The following is a 22,567-nucleotide window of genomic DNA, read 5'->3' as shown; positions in this document are numbered from 1 at the left end:
ATGTGAATAAACCAAGGGAATTCAGATGGTGATCACGGTAGAATGCATAGGAACAATGAGAAAAAGACAGTATAAGGTGCATTTCACTCACCTCAGAAAATAACATCTCTCCATAAAGGCTGATGAGAAATGAGCAACGCCTCATAATCTATGTATTATTCTGTCAATAAACAAACAATCAGAAAGAGCAGTCAAACAAGCGAAGATACATTTCTAATCGCACAAAATGATGAAGCAATTAAGACAGCAGCTATGCCCTCCAGCCGAGAAAGTGTAGTTACAGATGCTGTGCGCTGGATGTCCCACTTCTCACTGCAAAAGACTTTGGCCTTTAAAACCATAGACATAGACATCGTATAGGCTATATGATGTCTATGTTTAAAACCTTATTAACTAGACGTCTTATAATTTTAATGTGGAAACATGTTTCCACTTACATTTCCACTTGTATGTTTTACTGTTTTGTAAGTTCTGTACTTTATAAAACAACACAGTATGTTTTTTTTATTTATTTATAAGATACTGATCTGTGCATATTTCTCTTCGGATAAAGACAAGACAATTTTTTCACTGGATAAAACAATATTATGACAGAGGCAAAAGTTTGAATTTAAAGGGATAGTTCACCCCAAAATAAAAATTCTGTCATTACTCACCCTCATGTCGTTCCAAACCTGCAAGATCTTCGTTCATCTGCGGAACACAAATTCAGATATTTTTATGGAATCTGAGCGCTCTCTGACTCTCCCATAGACAGTAAGGATATTACCACGATCAACACACCAAAACATAGCAAGTAATTTTAGGAAGCTATGAGAATATTTTTTTTGTTCACAAAATAAACAATAATAACATTCTTCTCCCCACGTTACCATTTTCCGCCATTTTGGAGAGAAAGTGTGTGTGTGTAAGTGTATGTTGAACGTAAACAATGGTAAATGGTTACATTCTGAGCTACTCTCTAAATGACAGTGAGTAATTAATGACAGAATTATTATTTTTGGGTAAACAAATCCTTTAAAAATATCTTGTTGAATTTATTACAAACATGCAACTTTTCACCTCACAGGATGTTAATTGATGGACTGGAATCCTGTGGATAACTTGTGGATTATTGTGATGTTTTTATTAGCTGTTTGAATTCAAATTCTAACAGCACTCACTGCAGAGGATCCATGTGTGAGCAAGTATTGTAAAGATACATTTCTCCATATTTGTTCCGATGAAGAAACAATCTTGAGTGGCCTGATGTAGACTAAATTTCAAGCAAATAAGAATTTTGGGATGAACTATTTATTTAATCTGGGACTTTAATTTCAGCTTGCCTGGACCAATCCTTTCCTTGCAGTTCTGCCGATATACACATCTGGGGATTTGAGCTAAGGTTCGTTTCCAGCAGCTAAACTCACGTACCCTTCCCCCACTATGACCCATATGAGACAGGTACAGGCCTTGATGAATTAGGCCCTGAATCGACGCTCCATCCTGAACCTCCACAATCTGGAACGCATACGAGAGCCTAACGTGACGTGAATGACACACATCAGCTGAGCAGGGTAAAAAATTAATTACAAACCAATGTGTTTGCCAGCCAGTGGGATGAGTTTGCCTCATACAGATGTGAGATGGGAATGTATTGGGCATGCTGGGTAATTAAATGAACTGTGCTGTTCCACCCTTGGAGGGAAGACGTGTCTTAAAGCCCTGGGGGTGGCCGACAGAGTTCTGCTTATTGCCTCTCGCCCTCCAGAGAGACGAGAGGTGCCCCTTATTTACGAGCAGTTTGGCTCAATAATAGAGGAGAGCTGGAATTGATCAAATCTGTCTGGGTCAAAAGGTCTCTGTTGATTTCAGATGTACCACACAAGTGAACCAACTTTGTTCAATAAAATACAGTGCAGGAAACAAACCAATGAACATGAAATCTGCATAAATATTTATTTATTTGACAATATTTTCATTGCAAACTCGCCTGATAATTGTGTATAAATGGACAAAGCATCATCCACAGGAAGAAGAAACACTTTACTGATCAATCTGTCCCTAAAGTATATTAGGTTGAGCCACAAAACCGCAATCACACATTTGTTTCGCCACGCAACCCCCCCCCACTCTCCTCCATCCTCCCCCAATCCTTTCTCCATCTTGTCCATTTCATATACCTCCAGGCTCCTTACATGTATCCCATCCCCCCAAAAAAGCGATGAGAGGAACAGATATTTCATATAAAGTGTGGTTTTGTGATGAAGACTGGTCAGTATCTTCAAGCATCAGGTTTAAGATTCCATCTGGTTGTTAAATTAATTTTCATATAGACTAATTGTAAACCGTGATGTCTTCATTGCAGGATGCGACGAGTTAAAGATCCTCTTCCTCTCCATCGACTGACCTCTCCCTTGGATATAAATCTTCAGAGGAGTTCTGCTACAGGCTTGAGTTATGTCTGCGCCCGCGTCTCTCATGGAGAAATAGTAATTCAGATGAACTGTGAGCATATTTGTCTCTATATCACATCTATATCACCAAGGCCAACCAGATCTTTTAGTTTTAGAATGATTGTGAGCTGTGGGCCTTCTAATTATAAATTCAGTTAAGCCATGAAACTATGAACTGAATGTAAAAATACAATATATTTCACTGTTTTTGCTTTGCTGGCAAAATTTATTGTGACTTAAATTGATAAACTCTTGCATGTTAACTGGAGTGTGCTTGCACGAGATTTATCCTCAGGCTATTTTCTGGAGAATCTCCTCCCCCTCTGAGATAGAGAAAGGCTGAGTTTTCATTAAGATTGAGGTGGAATTTTCTTCACAACAGGCTTCCATATTTTCTCATTGCTGTAAGCATAATGAATTTATACGAGATCTGAATGAGTTAATGAATTTTCTCAACAACACCTCCTATGGGTTTGCGGGGACCCTGTGGATTCATGAAAACTGTGTATTTTATCACAACTTTTCATTAAGGATGTTGAGTTGTGAACCTTAACATTCACAAGCTTTGTACACAAACATACTTTACATACTGAAATGAAACAATCTTGTTTTATCAAAACACGTCATTACCGCTAAAAAATTTTTAGGACAGTAAGATTAAAACAAGAAATTAACACATTAATTATTATTTACTATCATTAAAAATATTTCTTGGTTGCTTTTTAAAACTATGATTTCTGAAGCCTAAAAGCGTCAGTTGGTGAAGAAAGATCAGCACAGTCCAGAAATAAAGTCAGAAATGTTCTGAGCAACATGAGAGTGTGCAAACAATGGCAGATTTTTCTTTTTTGCCTGAACTATGCCTTTAATTATAGAGACAGAAACATGTGCCTTCCCATCCTTGAGGCAGTAATCCATAACGCTGCACTCCTGAAGTGTGCAATTTCTCCTCTTCCGCTGCAGATCCCACCAACGCTGGCTGACCTCTTATCATTGTCTCTCAGACTTCAATAACTGCTCCTGGACCATCTCTGTATTATTCTCTCTGTTGCTCTTCTGAAAGCACTGAGCTTGTTTGGCTCCTAAAATTGCTTGTCAAATCCTCCACTATCTGACGTCCCTGTAACATGTCGTTTATGAAGGGTCTCTGCAGTACACACACATCTCTCCATCAACCTCTTTCTCTACCTCTGTGCTTCCTATTATTTAAAGGCTTTCAGGCTCGCGAGATGCATGATTTCCAAATGGCTTAGGTATAATTGTGAGAGATGTTAAATGGGGAACCAGCTGGATATTAGAGCAAACGAGCAATTGAATTTAAAAGCAACATGTTGGCACATCACCTTTTTCCAACAGTTTACAGCAGGCTCTTCTCCAGAGAATTCTGACTGTTTTATTTATGATGTGGAGATCGAAATGCTGTTATGTGTTCATAAACAACGAAGGCGACCACCAAAACACCAGAAGGTCACAGTGAGGGCAACAATCAAACAGAAAAGTTACAAAGGCAGAGGGAATGAGAAAGCATCAGTAACAGATATGAAATCTCTCTCTCACTCTCTCCTTCCAGAGGTATAAATAAGTAATAAGCATATTGTTAAAATTCATGTTGCACTTTTATTCCCTCCAGTGACTCTCTTTCTCTCTTTCCCTCTCTCTCACTTTTAGTATAATGCATGCTAATGTTTTGAGATCAGCCCATTACACATTATTCAAGGTGCAGAAAGAACTCATAGGAAGTCATAGGGGCATATGATTGCGGCTGGCATCGGGATACAGACTGCATACACAATGGCCAGCTTTCCCATGAATGCATCTCCCTTTATCCCCCACTTCTTTTGATATTCGGTTGTCCTTCACAACAAAATCATACTTTATTGGATGAAAATAGAAAATATATTACATATTGAATTTGTAATCACTGTAGACTAACCTCAGTCACTCACTCAGTTCTCCTTATCTCCCCCATCTGTTTTTTTCTGTCCATCTTTTATGCTTTGTCTTTGTGTTTCTAAATTGAATTATACTATTATACTATAAAATGTGAGATATGATATAAAATGCATACACACAATATATATATATATATATATATTGTACACAATTGTATACAATAACATTATATATTGTTTGATTCTATTTATATAGCATCCACATGACAACACTGAGCTCTGCATGTGTGGCTGGGAGGTGGATCTCAGTGTGAGATGTGTTTCCATGTGAACTGATAAATGTCAGTCAACAGCATGTTATTTTGTTGTGTGTCAAAGTGCACTGGAGTCTATTAAAATAAACCTACTTGTCTGATTCCCAGAGATGCACTGGACAGGTCTACCCTGTGTCAGCAAGGATAATCACAGCTGCCAGGTTGTCTCCAAGACACAGAAGCATAGTCTAAGAGAAAGAGAACAGAGGAAGTCAGTGACAGTCCTTGTAATGGCAAATATACAATATTCAAATTCTGCATTTATAAATTAAATGTATTACTAAATACTACACTTAAAGGAGTTATATGAGTAAAAATAAATCAAAATCACACACATGCTCGTGCACATAGAGAGAGTGAGAGAGAGAGAGGGAGAAATGCAATATGCAATGCAAAATTTCATCACTATGAACCAGAGCCTGTGTTATAAATAATAAAAAGAAAGAGAGACATGAATGACATGAGACTGTAATAATAAAGCCAGAGACAGCATCACAGTAAGGTTTTGTAGGTTGGTTTATATTAATTTTGTATTGTAATCCATGTCCTCTAAATAAATCAGTACTTCACAAAATCAAATAAACTCTTTTAAAAGGCAGCTCTGGTTTTGCATGACTACCCATGGTGCAGTGAGGAGTCAAAGGGACAGCATGTGATAACAGGTTATCAGCAAATGCACAGGGACCTCTCATCACACCTTATAACTAACACGCCATGTCTTACAGAACACACCACCGGTGTTCAGCACAGCTACAGGTCAATAATGACTCCCCTTAGCATCAGACTCTAGCAGGTACATCATTTTACACTGTGCTTGTTGAATATTGCTCTATCATTGTTAACTCCAGTCCTACAGGTCGATTTTTCATTACAGTGCTAAATTTATCAAAATGTGCAAAAATACACAATAAAGTAAAATCTATGATGCCAAATACCTGTTTATCTAACAAAAATCCATATATTTTTTTAATTATCTGTTTTCATGTTACTGTACAAAAGTAGTTTGAAACATTTTTTTTTCATTAGTAAAAATGAATGAGAGCAACTTCACTTCAATACATGTATTTTACTAATATATTTAGTATGTATTTTTTATTATGAATGCAATAATTAAATGTATGCATTTTTATAATGAATAACATTGCTTTTTATTATACAAGCAATAAGGCACTCTGTGATGTACTATATTGTGACTCTGGTGATTATATAGCACACCTATTGTCCTATTGCAGTATGGTTGCAAGCGTTAAGGTGAAAAAGAATGGCCACAAGAAAGAGTCACGCTTCTCAAAGCTCCTTGGTCTATCTGGTCATAAATTCTGTTTGTGTGCTGACAGCCAGAGACTGACAACAGCTTCAGCTCCTTTCACAACAGGCAACAAAGACCCCGAGTGCAAAGCTGCTTCCAATACAGGTGACAGAGAGACAGAGAGAGACAGTGGAGAGGGACTGGGAACAAAGATATGAGGGAAGCTGGAAAGGAAGGTGGGAGGGTGAAGCTATCACCTGTAAGTACATGAGAGACGCTGAGCAAGCGAGTGAGAGAGACAGAGAGAGAGAGAGAGAGAGAGAGAGAGAGAGATGAGAGCTGGCTGGTGAATATTGGCTGGTATTGCAGGGAGAGGAGGGGCCAGCTGTAAAGCTGTAAGGGGCTCCAGCTTGTGCAGTGGTGCCGATCCCCACGTTTCCTCCAACCCAGCGGCTTTTACTCTCTCTGCAGATACACATGTACATGCACTGGGCTGGCGCCGCTCCAGCGGAGCCTTGAGACATTCTCGAACTGATTTTTCAGATTTAGCATCCCACCATCAGACTGAATGACTTTGCTTTTCTCTTTGGAAACGCATGGCTCCACTTCATTCATCTTCAAACACTCAAGCAAGCTGGATTACATCCCAAATCTCCAGACTCGAGGAGCAGAAACATAAGGGGACCTCATTAGCATTGGACTAATATGCGCTTTAAAGATTTATTTTATATCCTGAGGCTCTGTTGAATCTGGATTTCCCTCGGAAGCGGGGCAGATGTAGGGCAGTGTTCAATTCATTCTCGGCTGAAGATCTGATACTTCCTCTTCACCCCTTTCAATCATCCTTCCATCATGCGATGGAGAGAACAGTCCTTGTAGACTGACATACACTGTTCGGCGAGAGAGCTGAGCTCACCTCAGTAGTGCGAGAGAGAAATTATCTGACAGGTGCACTCTCTCATTCATTTTCTGCCATGAACACGCAGCTGGAATTCCGGGAAGAAAGGAAGAGGGCTGGTTTGATGTGATCTGTGAACGACAGGCTCTTTTCTGAAAAGTGAGTGCTAATGAGAGGTGGGATTACAGCCTCACTTTATAGAGGACAAGGAAAAGATGAATAAATAAATACATGCAGGTGTCAAATACAACATGCTGTGGAGAGGGAATATGAAATTAGGTATGGCACCAGCATCCACAGACTTGCATTTATAATAACAGCTAATGAACATCCAAACACATCCGCATTGAAATTGTAATCATAATTAATGATGGAACGGAAATACAAAAGTCTGCACTAGTTACAGACTCAAGCAACATGTTTTAAAGCACTTCAAATAGCATGACATGCATGTCTGCGCCTAGAAAGCGTTGTTATATGTAAATGAAGGAAACAAGCTCTCTAATAATAGAATCAGAGTGTGAAGGAAAGCATCTCTCAGGGGAATACGGAGTGGCAGAAAGTAAACATTTGTTTATTGCATCTTTTATTTAATAATTCATGTCTTAGTCTACGACTTTGGCGGGGGCACCAGGGAGTTCACGTTAGGCAGATCATCTCTTTGATGATATTGTTCAGACACGGCAGGATCTGTAAATTTAATCCTGTCACATTGTGCTGTTCGCTGCTTGTTTCAAAGTGTTGTTTCAACATTATCTGTCTAATAATATATCTGATTCGCATCATCATATGTGAAGTTTTAAAGCCAAAAACATTAAACCAACTTCCCTGAGTGTGTTGGGAATTCAAAGCTGACTAAAAGCGCACAGACATCAGAGGCTCCATTCATCAGCGATCAAACCTTGACTTTCTCACGGCTGGATGCTGCAGCGTCTCTGATCCCGTTTCCCGGGTTGGACCTCAATTAAAACAGCAGTCGGGCCTGAATGAGGGAAGCAGACAAAGAAAAGAACATCAAAGCCTTTTCATGGAGTGCAGAGTCTTAACTTCTGATCTCAGGGAGGGATTACTGTAATTGGACGGCAGGGATCAACAACTTCGTCGGAGAATCAGGAAGCGAAGAGCATCGAGGAATCGCACCCCCTCAGGAAACCACGAGCCACGATGGGCTGCAACATGTGTGTGGTGAACAGGCCGGAGGAACAATACAGGATCATGTTTCAGGTGAGAATACCAAGTTCATAATTCATTTTCTCTTCATTTTTTAACTTTGCAATTGCCATTTTTTGCTTATTGAGGATCATTCTAGGAGGTAAACGTTTCACCAAGGTAGTCAAATTAATTATGCAACATAAATATGAATGTAACACTTATAATGTGACATTTGCAACCATTACAAAGTTTAGGGTCATTTTTTATTTTATATTTGTATTCAGCAAGTGACAGTAAATTAGAAATGGTGACAGTAAAGACATTTATAATGTTACATTTCTATTTCAAATAAATTCTGTTCTTTTGAACCTTCTATTTATCAAAGAATCTCTCACAATCTCTACAAAATGAATAAATAAATAAAAAGCTGCATTGAACAGTAAGAAATGTGTCTTAAGCATCAAATCAGAATATTAGAATGATTTATGAAGGATCATGTGACACTGAAAACTAGAGTATTGTTGCTGAAAATTTAGCTTTGCCATAATATAAATAAATTACATTTTAAAATATACTAAAATATAAGCAGTTGTTTTCAATTGTAATAACATTTCACAATATTACAGTTTGCACTATATTTTTGACCTAACAAATACAGCCTTGTGAGCATTAGATACCTTTCATTTTTTACCCAAACATTTGAACAATAGTTTATTAAATTGTAGCAGTTGTAGCATGTTATATTAAATAAACTACATATCAAATCTAAAAATAGCACTTCAACTACTGAGGATTAATTTTTTTAAAGCATGGGCAAAAGGTTTCCATTTGATGCTGAAACATGGATACAGGAATTTCAAATATCAAAAGAAAATTATTTTGGATGGCCAATATAAGATTGGGTAAAATATAGATAATGTTGTGTAAGATGATCATTTCTTGATCTGTAACCGTGAAGTGTTCCTCAAATAACTATCCTTAATGTTTGGGTTCAAGGTCCTTTACTTCTGAATAAGGCTCCTTTTCTTTTTAAAACTGAACAAAAAAGTTCTGCTTTGTGCCACTAGTAATAAAAAACACTCACATTCTGCTGTCTCATGCGACACCAGGGTTTATGCATGCTAAGCTTACGGGGATTGTAGATCTGCCAGCAAATTGGAAACTGTTTATCTGAACAGAACAGGTTTAAGATGTGTCAAGGGGCCTTTGAATTAAGGTGGTGCTTTAGGCAAACAATTTAATGAATTAATCCTGTGTTGAAAACCACAATCCCCTAAACAGCACAAGGTCTTCCTACTCAGGATCCTTTAATTGACATGGCGGTGAGATTTTCAAATAGACTGAGAGAGAAATCTCTTCCACTAGTAAGGTGTTAAAGTTTCCATTCTGTCATTTTTCCCACCACATGACAGGTCATATGACTATGATTGATAGCTAGGGGATATTTATACTGCTGGAAAGTGGAGCAGGATGAGAGAAGGGCAGATCTGCTAATAATAAAGCCTATCAGGTGTGTCAAATATCTGTGGTTGTGTGAAGAGATGGGAAAGGAATGCTAAAATCAAGGTTTATTGAATTTAGAAGCGGAGTATGTGTGTATCAGAGCAAAACTGATCCTTTGACTATGCAAAATAAAAAAGCATGGCACGCCTCTGAACACATAGCTTAAAGCTGACAAATGAAAAGTAGTTGCAGTGTAATGTCCCCCTGAATTAAAGTATCTAAGGGTCCAAAAAGTATTAAAGTATCTATGACACCTGTGCAAACAAACTATTACAACCTTTTGCAAGGCCATGCTCATGAATATGCAAATATTAACTGATTTATATGTTTTCTGAATAGAATGTAAGTCTATGCTCAACTCACTTCTATTATTCTTAGGTTTTCTGGGTTGTTGCAATGCGGTTGCTGTTTAGAGTGGTTTTTAGAACATTACTGTGGTGTTTATAGGTGATTTTTAGGTGGTTACATAATTTATTTACATTTATATAAAAACTAAATACCAAAACTTAAAAATATGTAGTGAATAACAGTAAAGTGTCTCTTCGTTTTTACAAAAGAAATTAATAAAAAGAACTGAGAAATGTATGATTTTAAAATTAATAAATAACATGCATATAAACATTTTTAATGTTGCTACTAAACAGTGATATTTTAGTATAATATTTATTTTAGTCATATTTTGAAATTTTTTCACTTTCATGTATTTGTTTGTTTTATTTTAATTTTATGTGTTTGTCATTTTTAATAGTTATTAATTTTGTCTATGTGGTTTGTATTCAATTTTTGTTTTAGGTATTTTAGTACATTAAGTTAAATTAAATGTAAATGAGGAATGATGTCTTGCCAAATAGCAAGTATTTTTCTTTTTATATAATTTATTTTAGTTAAAGTTTACTTTATTTCAAATAATGATTTGTAGCTAACTAAAATAACCCAGCTTCATTTTCATACTATGGTACTAAACAACAGTAATGTGACTCATATTTTCTTAAAAAAAAAGAAAAAGAAAAATGTAAAACTCTGAAGACTAGCAAACAAAATGCAACCCATTTCAAATGCATTGCCACCTCTTTGTTCCTTCACCTGCAACATTTAAACTCCACTTGACTAAAATCCTCTCCACAGCTTGAGTTTGCCACTTTGTAGTTTTGTTCAGAGAGCAATTTGCTTTCTCCGCCAGACCGCAATGTCATGCCAGGATAAGTCTAGCTTTTTCTAATACTGAGAGGATCTCCCACTTGATCTCTTCAATCTCACTTCAATTTCCAGATCTTCTCTCCGCCATATCCTCCACTGCCTGAGGCTCTTCACAGAGGGTTTTACTCTAAACTAGTTTCTTATGCAGTGACAGAGAGTCCTCTCTGTGTGAGCCTGTTTTAAATGCTGCACACTTTTTAGTGGAGAGAGCTGAAAGACACCATAAACCCCCTGCCAAATCAGCTTCACCAACACTGGAAGCCCCCTGGATTTACCGCAAAGGAATTCTGAAGCATATATAATGCGCTTTAGAATGTGATGCAAAATTATATTGGCATGAGAGCCATGACAAGCTGTGGGTGACATCATCATGAGGCATTACACATTTTCCTAAATCGTTCTAACGTTAAAGTATATTCACCCAAAAATTTAAATTCTGCCATCATTTACTCACCCCATCGTCTATTTATACATTTAAGTGTTTTTTTAAAGTCCCTTATGCTCACCAAAGCTGTATTTATTTGATAAAAAATACAGTAAAATTATTTAAAATAACTATTTTGGGTTTTAATATATTTTAAAATATCTGTGATGCAACGCTGAATTTTCAGCAGCCGTTACTCCAGTCTTCAGTGTTGCATGATCATTCAGAAATCATTCTGATATGTGGATTTGGTGCTCAAGAAACATTTCTTGTTATTATTAGTGTTGAAAAAAGTTGTGCTGCTTATGTATTCATGAGACTGTGATACATTTTCAGGATTCTTTAAAGAAAAGACATTTCAAAAGCACTCATTTAAAACATAATTAATCCTTAACAGTGTATTTACTGTCACTTTTGTAAATTTAATGCATTAATACAAAATTTAAAAAATCATACTGAATCCTGAATTTTGAACAGTAGGTAAGCCATTGGATTTATGATTTTCTGCCTGCCGTCAATGAAACTGGTGAAAACTCCCTCAGGCTTGAAGGAGGGACCTGAGCCATTTCAAGGGACTGCAATATTGTGGGGACTTATTGGTGGGCTTTAAAAAAAAAAAACAATCACCTGGTTGGTAACCACCAAAACACCAGTCATTTTCTTGACTGAATGTCTTTTATCATAGTAATGCTGTCACTATGTTTTATAAAAGCAACAAGCTGCCAAGGTTTAAGTGGCACTGTAAGATAAAAACCCCAATAAAATACACCTCTTGTTGCCTACTCTAAAGCACTTCTCATAGTGACACTGTACATTCTCACCCAGTCTTTCATCAGTGTCATGCTCTGTATATATCTGAGTAAGTGGCATTTGCTCTTTCTTCTGCTCTGTGGCTGGGCACACGATAATGAAGAGCAGACACATCCTGACAGGCTTCATTGGACTCAGGACAAGCTGCTGCAGGCATGAATAATACCATTCACACCAGACAACATTAGCCGGCTCTGCTGGAATATCTGAGCACATGGAATCGCTATCCGTGAACGCCATCATATTCATTTGGCAGTGCAACGCTCATCCCTGCTAATTGCTTCCAAGCTTTAGTCTTATGATAAGGTTTAAATGCAGCAAAAATTCTATGCATGTTGAGTCTCTCAAAATGAGCCTTTTAGCAGATGCTTTGCCTTTTGTAATCCTGCCTAACCCCACCCCACGACATGTCTGATGAGTTTCCCTCTCGCGCTCTCAGTCTTCCTGCCGCTACCTAACATACCCTGTCAAATTTGTCTCTATGGGATGCCGTTGCCAAGGCAACTAAGGTCATTAAGCAAGACTTATATGCTTTCTCACTGCAACGCACGTAGATGCAATAATGACGACGAAGACGCGCACACACATAGGTGAGCGCACTAAATCAGTCGCTTGAGAAAAAAAACACTGATGTAAATAAACAAAATCTACTCGTGTGCCCTCTACACTGCAGGAGGTCTCTCCAAACACACAGTGACATGAAAGGAAAAAAGATAAAATGGTCCACCCTTCACCTGCTCCAGGAATGGGGGAAAAAAGAAGAAAGTAAAACTAACCCAGACTGACATTTTGGGCACAAGTAACCTTTAGTTAAATTCTTCTCTGGATTCTAGCATGACCCTTGACCTGCCTTGATTGGGAGCAGTGGTAGGAGCAAAAATTGTTATTGCCCTGTCCTGAACATACATATATCACTGCTCAGGACTCAGGATTAATGGAGGTTAAGGTTCAATCCAGAGCGGAGAGTGAGAGAGAGAGAGAGAGAGAGTTTCCCTCCTCTAGACTCTAATCAAAAGCAAGACGAAATCCTGAGGGGAAGGTGACGGATAGAGGGAGAGAGGACAAGAATAGGGTTTGGGAACAATGTAAAAGGCACAATTTAGAACCTCAAACTGAGTTGACCTAGTTTACTGCAGTGCTTAGAACCTTTGAGAAGACGTTTAGCATTTCTAACACTTTGTTTAACTGGGTCAAGATGATTGAGAGAAGCAAGCTCATTTCAAAATGAAAGTCGGAAAAAAAAAGAATAGTTATTGGGAGGGGAATCTAGTGGGAAACAGCCCTCTGTTTCTGTTTTATAATTAGCAGGCCGTTGGTGGAAATGCAACAACAAATAACCTGTCACTCCAATAAAAAGCTCATACTGCCACACTGATACGCACCAGAGTTAATACTCAGATGTGGCAAAGTAGATGCATTAAAGCAGTTACAGATGCAATAAGCAGATAAAATGTCTAACCTATAAGGAACAAAAAACAATAAAAAGGTATTTGTTTGCAAATGGAAACTATTACTTGTCAACTTGACAATACTTGTTTCTACTTCTTTTACAATGTGACTTGTGTTTGATAACTGCATTGCATATCAAACAAAAAATGAACAATACTTTTAAAGCTAATAAACAATCAAAAAAAGAAAAAAACAACTGAATGTGTTCCCATACTAACTAGATTGACAATTTCTGAAGGTTAAACATTTCCTTTTACTAAAAAAACAACAAAACAAAATGGACTTTTTTAATGCTTCCAGCTGCATGTCTTTGACAGTGGCATAATCAATGCGGCATGTTTGGTAGATCACAGACTCTGAGTTAAAGTAGGCGTCCCACGGTGAGATGATAGGGATTGTTGGGGTGTGGATGTGAATTGAGGTATCTGTGAGCGCCTTCAGAAGCTCCTTCATTAGCAATGCAATTATTCCGCTGGGGCAAATGTACAGGATGAAGGTCAATAGAAGTGTATCAGGAGTTAAAGTGATACAATTGCTGTCTCCTGGTATTGAACTGATAAGCACAATCACCCACTGAGTTCTGTAGGCAACTTAATCATGCAGAAGAAATTCCATCACAGTCAATTCGACACACTCTGTTGTTTCTCTAAAACACGAAAACAAATGTTTGGAAATTTCCAACACACTGCTTTCCGATGTAGAACTGCTTGTAATTTCTCTATGATCTCATGTATACAAATCATAAATACTAATACATTGATAGAATCATACAATAACAAGCATTTTCTATATGAGTCAGGGAACATATAGAATTTTTTTTCTGCTTGAGAAGTCCATGTTTGCCAATATCACTTTTGCTCCATCAACACTGAATCCCGTGTGCAAACAGACCATTTGTAATCAAAGCCACTGACAGGATCAATAATAAGCCAAACACAATGAAAATTAAAGAGGTTTCACCTCTTTTAGACATTGAAAGACTTTCAGTCAAACAGCGTAAGGATTGAGGTGAGACCTGGTCTCTATGGGTCAACTATTTGTAGCTTGACTGCTTTGAGAAGGATTAAAGAAACAGAGGGACAGGAGGGGGATAGGAGGGGTTGTCAAAAGTACTTGCAGTATAGTATTAACCTTGTATTGATTCTTAAGGGTTAAAACACATCTCATCTGTCCCTTCGTAAGGCCCGTCATTGAATGAACTGTCCCAATGCACAAATTCAAATCTGCACTGTCAGATGTCTGTCCGTCATAACAACAATTAATAAACCAATAGTTTGGAAGTCATTAAACAGCATCCACAACAGCACACGTAGTACGTTATAATTCCATAAGTCACTGATTTTGAAGACATGGGACAAAATATTTCAGTAATTTACCTATATTCCTATTCTGGTGTGTCTAATAGATTTTGGATTGATTTATAGTTATAGATCATAGATCATTATAATTTGGGGTAATTGTGCTGACATTTTTTTGGGTCATAACCATGATTGCAGCTCCATTACAATCTATATCTAGAACATTTTGTCTGTAACAAATACCTGACACATGCTGAGTGGCATGTAAAAAAAAATTTAAATTACGTGAGAAATTGGAAACAAAAGATTGTACCAAATACATTGTATACATAAATTAAACTATTTTTGAGGTTCTGTAGCTTCGTCATAGTACTCAAGAAGCAATGATGTGCAATAAAAAGAGCCTGCTAAAACATTAACTGTTATAAAGATTAATATCACCCTTAATCAAAATGAACTAGCAATCAATATAACGCTGCAGCACACAGCTGTTATTATTTCTGTTCAAAGCTACCCATGTTAACCCTTTTTAATCTGGTTCTGCTCTGTTTTTCTCCACAGAAGGGAAACAATCTGCGTCCCATTGATGCAGAAGTAAAGGTAGGACATATTCCACTTAGACTGAAGTTTGTCTTATCACATATCTATACCTTACTGTTCAAAAGTAATTAAAAACAAATCAGCATATTAGAATGATTTCTGAAGGATTATGTGACACAGAAGACTGAAATAATGGCTGCAAAAAAATCAGTTATTATGTTTTTTTTTATTTATTTTTTTACTTTATGTTTAATTAAATAAATGCAGCTTTTGTAAACAGAAGAAACTATAAATTAATAATAAAAAAATCAGACAGATCCCCGACTTCTGAATGATAAAGCAGCAGAATCTTCTATAAAATCAGTATTTTATATATTTGCAGTTTCTTGTCTTTCTGTTTCTTTTTTCGTGATTGTATGATGGAGAGCTCTTGCTTGTCTTGCAATAGCCATTTTTGCTGCTTTGCAATGTTACTTCTCACCAAGGAGGAGCAAAACTACATCCTTCCTTGAGTTTTGCTTATTTATGCATTTATCTTCTCTCTCTCTCCTTCTCTCATTTTTCTTATCCCTGTCTCCCTCTTTCTCCACTTCATTCTCTCTATAGTGCTGCTTCAGCACTTTTAGAAGTGCAACCAATAACAACCAATAAGTACATTCTTTTTTAAATGGGCATGCAATGGAATTATTTTCACTGTCTGCAGCTCAAAGGCAGAAGGACATCTCACCTGTCCAAGGACAAAGATGGGGAACCTCATGACCCCCTCCTACTTCAGGTGGTATGTAAGGGACACAGGAGGAGATTGGGTACAGCTGCTGGCACGGCTCGGCTCATGGCTATCACAGACTGTGTGGACAACGGCACCCAGACCGACATCAGCTTCCAGAACTTCCTGAATGGGGACAGAGGGTCTTACCCGAGCAGTGGATCACCCATGCCCCCACCCTCCCCGTCCCTCGCACAGCTGGTGGAGCCATACCTGCTGAATGAACTGTGAGCGTCTTCACTGTCCTCTGCCTCTTGATCAGTTCTCATTACTATCTGTGTGTGTCTGTGGGATAGACAAATGCTGAAAACCTGCTGAAGAAACACATGTCTTTTCACAGTGGTTCTCTGGGGCAAGAACATAGTGATCCAAATGACTACTTCAATGTTGCCAACCATGAGGTGGATCAACGAGAAGAACTAGAATATGAGGTGGGAAATCAAAAAATCGGAATAGCCTTTTACATTCAACCATGAACGAGTAACCAATATTTTTAACAAATTAAATCTTTTTAAACCCTGGGTGGTATAAATACCCAGAGGAGTCCATAATAATTGTAACTATCTACAAAAAAAAAAAAAAAAGAAAAGAAAATAAATAAAAATAGTAATAATTAATTACAAAATTATAAAATCATTTTAAATACAGATTGGTTGATTCAATAATATAATAAAATAAATAATACAATATATAAATAAAACACATTCACTCTAAGGGGAAAAAATGGGATTACATGGGTTAACAGAAGACCAGTAACCCTTACACATTACCCCAACCTATAATACCTCATCAATTTGCTCAAGCTGGTTTTCTATCCCAGTGCATCTTTAAAGTCGAGGGGTTTAATCTCTGCCCTATAAACAGCTCTTCCTCTCTGTCTTTGTCAGGAGGTGGAGTTGTATAAGTCGAGTCAGCAGGATAAACTGGGGCTAACAGTCTGTTACCGGACAGACGATGAGGAAGACCAAGGCATCTACATTGGGGAAGTGAGTGACCACATGAGGCTGAATGCTATTTTACTGCTAAACACAACCTCATTCTAAGTATTCAGAGTTATTCAAGTTATCGAGTTAATATTTAAGCAGTGAATATTCTTAGGTGAATCCGAACAGCATAGCAGCAAAAGATGGAAGAATCAGGAAGGGGGACAGGATATTACAGGTATGTTTTTTGCTCAGATGTGCTGCTAGAATCAAATGACATCAACAACAACCACTGATGAACTGACATCATCATGTCATTATACTCATCTGGGAGGTCAAGCGTTTCTAGAGACAATCAGTCTATAAACAGATAATCGGTGTTACTTTTAACACAGCCCACACAATTACTCTAGAGAATAATTACAGAACGGCAAAGACAGTGCGTCATGTTGCCTTTGTCTCAAAAGGTTAATTTCTTCTGTTTTTTTGATGTGACTCTAACACCAAGGACTCATTCGAAACATAACCACTCTTTTGCTGAAGTTTTGATGTTATGTTGTTTTGGGAAAAGAGCTGACCTTTAGTGTTTGGACATGGCTGTGAATGAAGTCTCTGTCTCTCCCACATTAGATAAATGGGATGGAAGTGCAGAACCGTGAGGAAGCGGTGGCCATCCTGACCCGTGAGGACAGCACCAACTTCTCATTACTGCTGGCAAGACCAGAGATAGAGGTAAATAAATATAACATGGATGTGAAAGAGAAAGAAACCCGTTAGAATAAAGAGGAAAAATACATACATTTATGAGATTATATGCAAACAAAATAGAACGAAAAGTCTTTTACATATCAATAATTTGACCTATACAGTAATATGATAAAATGGAGCAAATTGCTTCTCATAACACCATATTTTGTATTTTTTAGGAGAAACCTTTTAGAAAATCAGACACTAAGATAAACACAATAAACCATTAAATCATCCCCCCTAATCTCACATCCTATGAACAATTAAATGGTGCACACATACACACAAAAATAGGCTATTTGAGGCACATGCAAAGTTTAATGGACCCACTCAGTCCCCAGCGACAGCATATCCTAAAATTAATGACTTATTTTGCTGAACGAAGGGAAACAGAAGTCTCACATCACTCAATGTCTCAATCATGTGATCGCTCTCAGTGATGGGTGTCAAGGATTTGTGGCAGTTCCATTAACACTGTTCCACAAGGAGATGAAGAGTGAGAGGGAACAAAGCTGCTTACAGAATGGGGAGAAAAGTGCTCCATTAGACAGACATGCACAGAGGAGAAGTAATTGAAGGAATTGATGGAAGGCATAAGAGAGAGGGCAAATGGAGAGGTACACTATAGTAAGGAAGGATGTTATGCTTTTTTCCACAGTAAGCAGTTTCCAAGGACATAAACTAAGCCAAGAGGTTGTGCACATGCACATTTATGCTCTGGGTAAATTAACAATTTGCATTTTGTACAATTATAAATGTAAACCCTAAACCAGCGCTGGAATTTTAATTGTGCATTAATATTATTGTTTAGTAGCTCAACACCATTGATAACACCAGCAGAAGCAATTCATCTGAATCTCAAAGTTGTCTGCACAAGCAAATGTATTGTTTTATTTAATACAGATTTAACAGCATTTTACCTCTTGCACCACACAAATATGAACTGCACCTATTTCAGAGCTATATATATGGTACTCTGAATTACTGACTTTGTAACCGTGTCAATTTTTCAGCAATTTCTGGGGAGCCAGTGGTGATATTGAAAAAATGGCTGTTGGTTATTGTGTGCAGCCTGCAAAAATCATCTATCATGAGCACAGCCGTCAGCTAATGAATAAAACAGGGAGCTCATTTCAGCCAACGCGCAGCACTAACAAGATCAGAACAAAAAAGGGGCCATTTTGTACCTCTCATTCTCATCCGCAGTCACCCTCCCAGCAACACAGAATGATTAATGATGAACTGAAGACCAGAAACAAGTGGAGCTGTCAGACCAGAAGAGGAAGAGATTGAGAGAGAAAGAGAGACAGTGATAGAGAAACAGCAAGGGATTGTTGACTTACAAGCTGACTAAATCAAGAGGAATGAAAGAGAGACAGATATGCTCAAGAAATGTCACGGGCAGACCATTAAAACAACCGGTGTTATGAAACTCTGATATATAATCAAGTGATAATTGCAATTGATTATTGGCTTCCATCTATACAGACAAAGATTAATTAGGATAAAGAAATCAGTGCTTCAGTAAATATGTATTCATCAAAAAATCTTGATTCGTAGCAAGTCATAACAATTGTCACAAATTAAAATGAACACAAAAACAGTCAGAGTAGTAGTGCCACTTATAAAGTATCTCACAAGAAAATAGTTTTATTCTTTAATTGGTAAAGAAATTATGAAATATTTATTTACTATCTATACGTTCAATTCACTGTACATTCAATGTGATAAATATATCATAATACATTGTTCAAAATGCCAGCTATCCACCTCTATTTTTTAATGTGGAAGTAAGCCGTTTTTTTGAAAGACTTCTGATTCATTAGCTGCTGTAGGAAAATAACAAGATAAAAACTGCAGTGAAGAGTAAAACTGTTTGTGCAACCAACCAGTGTTTTCATATTAAAGATAATACATTGAAATAATATGGTAAGAAACACCAGTTTGCAATATCAAGCAGCAAAACAAGCTGTTTTCTACAGATAAAAATGGTTATAAGCGGATGACAGACACATTAAATTAACAAATGCTCATTCTGGAAAAATAAGGTGGATAGATACATTCAATGTGGTCTTGAAAATACAAGACCACATTGCAGTTCAACAATAATAGGCCTCATAATTCTTGCTTTACATCTGAACATGTTGCAAACAAAAGTTTATATTGCCATCTAGTGTTGAAGTGCATTACTGCATGTTTTTAATTTTAAGGCAATCCTGGTGATATTCAGCCTCTTAACTATTCCCTCTTACTTTTTATCTTCCCTTCCTTTATGCCTTTCACCTAGACGGACACTCATTTGGACCCAGAGGAGATTGACTGTGAGTTACCTGTAGGGATGAGTGTGGACAGCCTTAATACTTCCCATCTGTCCGGCCTTTACCATTTCCGCCAACAGAGACCCCAAGCAGGCATTCCTGAGGAAACCCTACATCCAGAGACACCCATGCTCAGCTTAGCAGCCCTCAGCAACAGTCAAGAGCTCGACAGTGGTGTGGGCCGAACAGATGAGAGCACAAAGAACGAAGAATCCTCTGAGCATGACATCTTACTGGGTGATGAGCAGACCAGCACCTCCAACACAAATGCCACTAACACACCTGGCAGCTTGCGCAAGTTTAGACCAGGCAGGAGCGGAGGAGGAGGGAGCGACACGCCATCGCCACTGTTCCCTCTCCGAGAGCTTCACCTTAGCACAGACTCACTGAACTGTGGAAGCATAAGTGGTGGGTACCTTCACGATCCCGTCAGTGGGATGATAATGCCGGGCCTGACAGAAGAGGAATGCGATAGGTACAGGCAGCTTCTGGAAATCAAGTGTCGCTATGAGAAGAGGATGAAGAAAGTGCAGCAGGTTCAAAAAGAGGAGCAGAAAGAAGGAGAGACACAAGAGGAATCTGAGAATAGGGAGGAGACTCTGGATGAGAACAGTAATGAGAACCTGACTCCACATGAGATGGCGCTTCTGGAAGAGGAAATGAGGCACCTTGAGTTCAAGTGCCGGAATATTCTACGAGCACAGAAGATGCAGCAATTAAGAGAACGCTGTTTAAAAGCCTGGCTGATGGAGGAAGAAACATCTGGCCGGGCGTCTGCAGAACCTCAGGGGTCTCCATTGCATGAGCTATCTGACATCAACGAACTTCCAGAGAAGGAGCGTTCGGACAAGGACAGCACCAGTGCTTACAACACCGGGGGAGAGAGCTGCAGGAGCACACCTATGGTGAGCGAGCATCGACTTCCAGTTTCTCAAATCGATGAGTCCACAAGTCCTCTGCCAAGCAGACACAGGGACCGACCAACCTGGAGTGAAAGAGGACGAGCAAGTCTCAACGGTTCATATTCGCCAAGCAGCTACAAGAAGTTTCAGACTAACAGCCCTATGAACCAGAAATTCTGCTCACTCACACGAGAAGGAACTGTCCGTCGCATGCCTGAAGGAGTGACACAGGATTCTAGGGTGAGTGGCCATAACAGGAATGGAGGTCGTAGCGCGGAGTCAAGTCCTTACTTCACTCGACGCCGTCATTCTAACTGCTTCACTCCAGAACGCTACCAGAGTTGCATGCATCTGGGGTCCTCACTTTCTGAGAGTTCCGGACCCTTGGATAGAGCTGTGGAAGGAGAAAGTGAGGCACCAGTGGGCGGCAGTGATGGTGAGGGTCATGGGAATATCACCTTTGGGTCATTGCCTCACCCCAGCCCAGTGAAGCTATCTTTGGCCTTACCTTTGCCACTTCCCCCTGCATCACCACGCATGGAGTGGAAGGTGAAGATAAGAAGCGATGGGACCCGCTATGTGGCCAAACGTCCTGTCCGAGACCGGCTCTTGAAAGCCCGAGCTATGAAGATCCGTGAGGAGCGTAGCGGAATGACAACTGATGACGACACAGTGAGCGAAATGAAGATGGGTCGCTATTGGAGCAAAGAAGAGCGTAAGCAACATCTGCTGAGAGCCCGCGAGCAGCGCAGACGCAGAGAGTTTATGATGCAAAGTCGCTTGGAATATATGCGAGAACACGGTCTGGATATGGGTAAGGAGAGCCAGTCGGAGTCCGGACAGAACCCAGCCTCAATCCTGGAGCTCAGTCAGAAAAAGAGCTCCAAGAAACGCAACCGACGCATACTGGACAACTGGATCACCATCCAAGAGCTACTTGCACATGGATCTCGCTCTCCAGATGGGACAAAGGTGTATAATCCTCTTCTGTCTGTTACCACAGTCTGAAAGGATGGTAAGGAAGGACAACAGGAAGAGAATCTATTTTACCGAATTATCAAATAGAAATGATCAAAAACAGTTTAAAGGGTCATCTGTCTACATTACTAATATGGCTGAGCAACGTCTAGCAACTACTGCTTCTATTAATTTCAACAAATTATTTTGTAACGAGTACTTGAAGTTAAAATTTCTTAAAGTCCCTGAAACAAGATGAATTTACTTGAGAAGCAACACTAGTTAAAACTTTTCACAGATAACTTATCTATTGTTTTTACATTTATTATACTCATGCCCATTTAAAATAAACATTATTTTAAGTCTTGTTGTTTCTCAAGTAAATGTAGATTTTTAGGTTTTTTAGGTTTTTCGGAAGACAAATTGTAAAAAATGCGAATTAAAAAGTCAAGTAATTGTTCACAGGTGGCGGTACTTTTAAGTGTGTGGATTTTCTTGATTAATGAATGTCACGTTGTATTGCTTCTCAATAGACATTATCACTCCTCTGAGGTCAAGCATCTGCTTTCGAGGATTTCTGTTTGACTTTAAACTGAAAACAGCACATGGCTGAGTGACAAAGACACTCAAAAGATTATGAATGTTGACTGGACATACACAGACAAGCACAACACATACACCACAAACTGTACAAGCAAACAGGTCTTAATCAAAATCTGCTCATACATATTGGACAAATGTAATTAATTTGGTACATTCCTCACAGCTGCACAAAAGTATGATTCAATTTCTT

The 22,567-nt window shown here is 38.4% G+C and overlaps 1 protein-coding gene across 1 annotated transcript; it reads left to right on the top strand.

The window, feature by feature from the left end:
- Positions 1–7,823: 7,823 nt before the first annotated feature.
- LOC113080913 (PDZ domain-containing protein 4-like) lies at positions 7,824–22,102 on the top strand. Its single transcript, XM_026252972.1, has 8 exons — positions 7,824–8,012; positions 15,183–15,221; positions 15,865–16,154; positions 16,268–16,358; positions 16,815–16,913; positions 17,026–17,088; positions 17,481–17,582; positions 19,885–22,102. The coding sequence occupies exons 1-8, from the start codon at positions 7,953–7,955 to the stop codon at positions 21,823–21,825; spliced, it is 2,685 nt and encodes an 894-aa protein (XP_026108757.1). The 5' UTR covers positions 7,824–7,952; the 3' UTR covers positions 21,826–22,102.
- The last annotated feature ends 465 nt before the right edge of the window (positions 22,103–22,567 follow it).

This window comes from Carassius auratus, unplaced genomic scaffold, assembly GCF_003368295.1.
Source record: "Carassius auratus strain Wakin unplaced genomic scaffold, ASM336829v1 scaf_tig00032568, whole genome shotgun sequence".
Lineage (NCBI taxonomy): Eukaryota > Metazoa > Chordata > Actinopteri > Cypriniformes > Cyprinidae > Carassius > Carassius auratus.
Note: the sequence above shows the minus strand (reverse complement) of the source record. Positions and strands in the feature narration are given on the sequence as shown.